The sequence below is a fragment of the Sorex araneus genome, chromosome X (genome assembly GCF_027595985.1).
Source record: "Sorex araneus isolate mSorAra2 chromosome X, mSorAra2.pri, whole genome shotgun sequence".
Lineage (NCBI taxonomy): Eukaryota > Metazoa > Chordata > Mammalia > Eulipotyphla > Soricidae > Sorex > Sorex araneus.
Window position 1 is genome coordinate 265,022,667 of NC_073313.1, and position 6,000 is coordinate 265,028,666.

Sequence of the window (6,000 nt, forward strand, 5' to 3'; positions counted from 1 at the left end):
TGTCCTGTGCTAGCCCGCAGCCTCTGCAGAGAGAGAGAACATTCCAGAACACCTTTCCCTCTTCAGCCCAAAGTCTGATTCACTTTCCAAATCCATCCTTCCCCGTGTCAGGCTGACCCGCGCTCAGCCCCCGTCCAGGCATGGCAGGAGCACAGAGGGACCCCGTGGGGGCTGACCGGGGTGGACAGGCCTCGGGGTGGGTGGGTGACGGGGCCTCCTGGCTGCGCCGGCACCGATCCAAGGCCCAGTTAGCTCCAGCCACACCTCCCGGCCCCTCGCCCAGGAGAGCCAGACCAACGGGCGGCGGAAACGTGAGTGGCCGTGGCCCACCCGCTGGGCCTAGAGAGGGGCCGAGGGTGCCCACCGTCCGCGCCCGCAGTGCCTGTCCCGTCCGGCTGCGGCTGTGACGCCGGTCTGGTCCGTTCCCTGCGGCTTCAGGGGCCTGTCCAGGCGCCCAGCAGGGTGCAGCGAGCCCAGGAGAAGCGGGTCAGCGAGAGGCCCCGGCCCGCCGCTCCCCTCCCCTGCAGCCCTCCAGTTCCCAGGCCCCCGGGGCTTGGCGAGAGCGGAGACCCCCCAGCTTTCACGTGGCGGGGCCTTTCCCATCCCCCACGGCACTCAGGTTTGGGGCTGCTGGACAGGCTGGCCCCTCCCCTCTCCTGAAGCTGGCCGCCGGAAGCCGGCCTCTCGGGAGTGAGCACTCTCCCCGGAACCCAGGAACCCTCCCGGCGGCGAGTAGCTGGTGCCTCGCCCCCGCGGCTGCAGCCCAGCACCCGCGCTGGACACTGGGGGCAGAAGGCCCTGCCCGGGCTGTGCGAGCCGGCGAGACGCCCTCTCCTCCCCGGAAGGGCCCGTTTCTAGACCTTTCTGCTTGGGGGTTGCAGGTGGACCAGCAACAAGAGTCCGGGGCTGCTGGCCACTGGCGTCCCTCAGAGGTCCTGGAGACAGAGGCCAGGGGCCAGGGGACATGGGTCGGTCCCACCCTCTTTCCCCTGACTGGGCAGAGGGGCCAGCTTCCTGGGCGGGCAAGGCGGGGGCTCCAGCACGAGGAGGCCACAGCCATCGGCCGGCACTGCTGCCCGCTGCCGCATGGGGCTCCGAGGGTTGGCAGGGCTGAGCGGCGTGAGGGCAGGCGGAGACCCTGGGCGGGGGGCGTACAGCCAAGCCCCGCCCCAGCGCCCCCCTGAGAGAGGAGGGTGGGTGCAGGGACTGTGGGGCTCGGGCCCCCCAGTGCCGGCCTTGGCCGAGGCCCAGAGACTCCTGGACAAACTTGGGCTCGTCCTACACCTGGGAGCTGCCCCTGCCACGTCCCAGGGCCGGCGGAAGGACGGTGTGGGGCGCCCCCTGCTGGCCCGTCTGGGGAAGTGACCCGGGGACCTGTTGAGCCAAGTGGAGGGACCGCTTATGACCCCCCTGGGCCTGCCCCCGCCCTCCCCCGTTGCCAGGGAACCCTGAACCCCCAGAACCCCACCGCAAGGGACTCCCTGGACCCAGCACGGGGCCCCTCTCCGCTCCCCCCTCCCCTGCCCCTGGACTGAGCCGCATCCCTGCCCCCCTCGGCCATGCCCTGGACGCTCACTCTCTGCCCACCAGGTGCTGCGGGGTGCAGGGGAGCCAGCGAGGGGCCCTCTAGGGGCCACACCCCGTTCACTGCCGCCCAGCTGAGTGGGAGAGAGTGACACTGACATGCAGGGGGGCTGAGACCCGGCGGGAGGCATGGAGACGGGCCCCGCCCAGGCGACTGCCCTCGGCTCTGCCCATCAGCCTCGGGTGACCGACATGGGTCATGGGTCAATGTTGCCCTCACACAGGCCCTGTTGGGTGTCCAGGAGGACACTGAGGGTCACCTGCTGGGGCCAGGCACCCCCCCCCCCCCAGCTCAGTCGTCCCCACCCTGCGCATTGCTGCCGGGCAGAATCTGGAAGCCCTCGCACTGCCCCGGAGCCGGCGGCTAGCTCCTCTGACCGCAGGGGTGGGGGTGCAGGTGGCAGAGGGTGGGGGACAGCTGGAGCCCCCGTGCCCAGCCCAGCCGCTCCCCTCGGTAGGTGGCCCTGGCCTGCAGCCTCCCCAGCCCTGCCGTGGGGCCCTGCTGCCCCCTGCTGGCCACGTGCGCAAGGACAGCCCCGCTGGTCTCCCCGCCCCGTTGTCTGAACCAGTGGGGAGTGCGGGCAGCGCGGACCTCCGCCCCCCGGGAGCAGGGGGTCACCAGCCCGGCTGTTGGGTCCAGAAGGTGGGGAGAGAAGCACAGCCACTGGGTAAGGGTCTGTGCCAGGGCTGTGACGCTCCTGTCGTGTGTGTGACATGCTTAAGTGTGCCTATAACACACCAGGGTGGGACTGTTGTGACACACTCTGCCGTGACACACCCGTGGCACTCCTGGACGACTGTGACACATGCCAGGTGTCTGTGCCACCTGTGTGACATGCCTGTGAGGCACCTGTGCAGTGCCAGCGACACCTGTGATTGTACCTGTGGCACACTGGTGACGTGTCCGTGACGCCTCTGGGATGTGGCACATCTGTGCTGTATCTGTGACGCACGTGTGACATGCCTATGTCTAGCACGCCTATGTCTCCTCGCGGGAGGCAGCGGCCCATGGCCTGCCCGTGGCCTGTCCCCGGAGCCCCTCCCCGCCAGCCCCCGAGGGGGAACTGCGTGTAGTGGCGTGGGCGGGCAGGGCAGCGCTTTCCCGCGGTGAGAGCTGCCCGCTGGCACCGCCCGCAGGCTGGTGGAGGAGTTCATGCTGCTGGCGAACATGGCCGTGGCCCACAAGATCCACCGCGCCTTCCCCGAGCGCGCGCTGCTGCGCCGCCACCCGCCGCCACAGACCAAGATGCTCAGCGACCTGGCCGAGTTCTGCGGCCAGATGGGGCTGCCCGTGGACTTCAGCTCGGCCGGCGCCCTCCACGTGAGTGCTGGGGGTCACACCCCCAGTTCTCATGAGTCAGGACCCCGGGGGGATGAGGAGGGGTGAGGGCGGGGCTGCGACCTGGGAGGGAGACCCCAGCCTGTCTGCCCCCCACCCCCGCTCCGCCTGAGGTTGCTGCAGAGGGCCCGGGTAGAAAGTGAGGTGCAGGCCCCAGAGCAGGGCGGCTGCCCCCTCCGCCGGCCCCTCCTCCCCGGAGGGCCAGTCGTTCCCGGCAGCCCCAGGGCCTCACGGCCTGCCTGGCTCCCGGATTTATTCTAGAAAACTCTGACCGAGCTGTTCGGAGATGACGAGTACTCAATGGCCCGGAAGGAGGTGCTCACCAACATGTGCTCCCGACCCATGCAGGTGAGCGGGGCCCTGGGGGGGGGGGGCAGGGACCCCAGAGAGAGGGCCTGTGCCCAGCGATCGCCCCCTCTCCAGCCAACACCCAGGCAGCGAGGGCCGGGGCTGCGCCCTGCAGGAGGGCAGTGGGGTGCTGGGCCCGTCCGATCAGGGGCGGCCTTTCCCTGGCCTCTGCCAGTGTCCCCCCGCCCGGCCGCGCTGACTGCCCCCCGCCCCCAGATGGCGCTGTACTTCTGCTCGGGGGCGCTGCGGGACCCAGCGCAGTTCCGGCACTACGCGCTCAACGTGCCGCTCTACACGCACTTCACCTCGCCCATCCGCCGCTTCGCCGACGTGCTGGTGCACCGCCTGCTGGCCGCCGCGCTGGGTAAGGGCCGGTGCGGGGCGCGGGGCGGCGAGGCACCGCGGGAGACCCGGCTCACCTGAGCAGAAGCTGGGGGAGCCCCGGTGGGGTTCCAGGAAAGCTTGACGAAGGCCCTGATCCCAGAGCCCCGAGGGGGCCGCCCCCGCCCCTGCCCCGCCGCCCGCCCGCCCGCCCCCTGCCCTGCCGCATACCACACCACTTCCCAGGCTACCGGGAGCTGCCCAGCCTGGAGCCCGACGACCTGCAGAAGCGGGCGGACCACTGCAACGACCGCCGCATGGCGTCCAAGCGCGTGCAGGAGCTCAGCACCAGCCTCTTCTTCGCCATCCTGGTCAAGGTGAGACCCCCGCCCTTCGGGCCCCCCGGGCGGGGTCTGTGCGGGCCTGAGCCCCGGCTGTCGGCTGCCTGCAGGAGAGCGGCCCTCTGGAGTCCGAAGCCATGGTGCTGGGCGTGCTGAACCAGGCCTTCGATGTGCTGGTGCTGCGCTACGGCGTGCAGAAGCGCGTGTACTGCAATGTGAGTGGGGTCCAGCCATGGGATAGAGGGCGTGGTGTGGGGGGCCAGGGGCGGGGCTGTGGGATAGAGGGCGTGGTGTGGGGGCCAGGGGCGGGGTTGTGGGATAGAGGGCGTGGTTTGGGGCCAGGGGCGGGGCTGTGGGATAGAGGGCATGATTTGGGGGCCAGGGGCAGTGCTGTGGGATAGAGGACATGGTTTGGGGGCCAGGGGGTGGGGCGTACAGGCCAGGGGCGGGGCTGTGGAATAGAGGGCGTGGTTTGGGGCCAGGGGCGGGGCTGCAGGCCAGGGGAAGGGCTGTGGGATAGAGGGCGTGGTTTGGGGGCCAGGGACGGGGCTGTGAGATAGAGGGCGTGGTTTGGGGGCCAGGGGCAGGGCTGTGGGATAGAGGGCGTGGTTTGGGGCCAGGGGCGGGGCTGTGGGATAGAGGCCTTCTGCCAACTCTTCCATGTACCCCCTCCTCTCTGGAGATCCAGTGCCTGGCTACCGCCCCCAGTCCCCAGTGGGGTGCAAGTGACTCCCCCAAGCATTACACGCACCTGCTGGGACCACCCACACCGCTGTGTCAGGATAGGGGTCCAGCCGTGGCCGCCATCTCTCCCCAGCCCAGGATGTGGGGTTTCCCGGCTGGAGGTGGCAGGTGGGAGAAGGAGCAGAGGGTGGCCCAGCCTCTGGAAGTGGCGCACCCCAATGGGCAGGAAACCGGTCTTGCTTGGGGGCCTGCCAGGCCACCTGACCCCACCCCCAGCCATGGCGCTGTGTCCCCCCACCCCCTGTTGTGGTGCTCAGAGACAGCGTGGGGACACGAGGGTCTTTGCACAGGCGCTGCCCCTGCGTTCCCACCGCTTCCAGCGGGTGGGCAAGAAGCCGGAGCTCACGCTGGTCTGGGAGCCCGAGGACACTGAGCAGGCGCCGCTGCAGCAGGTAGCGCCCCTTCCAGAATGTTCCTGTGAGCCTGTCTCAGGCCCCTGAAGAGGGGCCCTTCACCCACACCCCATGCTCTGGGCCTTGGGCTCCTGCTGCTTCCCTCCGGTGGGGAGCACTGCCTGCCCCTCAGAAGGAGGACTCGAAGGGAGGACCTGCTCCGGGAGACGCCCCGGCCGCCCCGGCTCCAGGGCTATAGGGGGTGGCTCTGAGTCCGCCCACAGCAGCTGCCAGTCCTTACCTGGTCCCCTGGACTTCAGACCCCAGGGTGGGTGTGCGGGAGGGGGGCAGCGGAGGCTCGGAGAGGCCTGGCAATGGGAGCACCCACTGGCCGGACGGGGGCAGAGCTGGAGTAGCCCTAGGCAGGCACAGCCCGTGCCCTTTCCTGCCCCCTGCCAGCCTCCCCTCCCCCAGCCAGTACCCACATTCATTCCCCCTCCCCTAGGCCCACGCCCACACGTGTCCCCCTGCTGGCAGGTTCTCACCATCTTCAGCCTGGTGGACGTGGTTCTGCGGGCTGAGGACACTGCCCTCAAGTACAGCGCCACCCTCAAGCGCCCGGGCGCCGAGAGCCTCCCCAGGCCGCTCGACCAGGACCAAGGCAGCTGTGACCTTGACAGCGACCCTGCCGGCGTGGACCCGGAAGCCTGAGTCCCTCGCCCGCTGCCTGTTTGAGGATTGGGACCTTTTGACACCAAAGGGGAGTTTTAATTGGGTTTTAACCACTCAGGGTTTTGTTTTTATTTTCCATTCTATTTTATTTTTTGCAGCTCAGTTTTTAAAATGAACTGGAGTGGGGAGCTGGCCCTTGTGAGCCCAAACAGAACCACAGCTGCCCCCCCGCCAGGCCCCACACTGCCTCCCCCTGACCAGGAATCCGGGGTTCGCTCGTCAAATCAGTGTCAAGGAATAAAATCAGGTGTGAAACGTG

At 69.2% G+C, this 6,000-nt stretch overlaps 1 protein-coding gene across 1 annotated transcript in view; it reads left to right on the forward strand.

Moving 5' to 3' along the window:
• The window catches only part of DIS3L2 (DIS3 like 3'-5' exoribonuclease 2), a 270,536-nt gene extending 264,536 nt beyond the window's left edge, over positions 1-6,000 (forward strand). Inside the window, exons 15-21 of the mRNA XM_055121806.1 lie at positions 2,722-2,905; positions 3,185-3,271; positions 3,488-3,635; positions 3,839-3,969; positions 4,044-4,148; positions 4,968-5,069; positions 5,547-6,000. Coding sequence (XP_054977781.1) covers positions 2,722-2,905; positions 3,185-3,271; positions 3,488-3,635; positions 3,839-3,969; positions 4,044-4,148; positions 4,968-5,069; positions 5,547-5,720 — 931 coding nt within the window. The 3' untranslated portion in view covers positions 5,721-6,000. The remainder of the gene's footprint in view (positions 1-2,721; positions 2,906-3,184; positions 3,272-3,487; positions 3,636-3,838; positions 3,970-4,043; positions 4,149-4,967; positions 5,070-5,546) is intronic.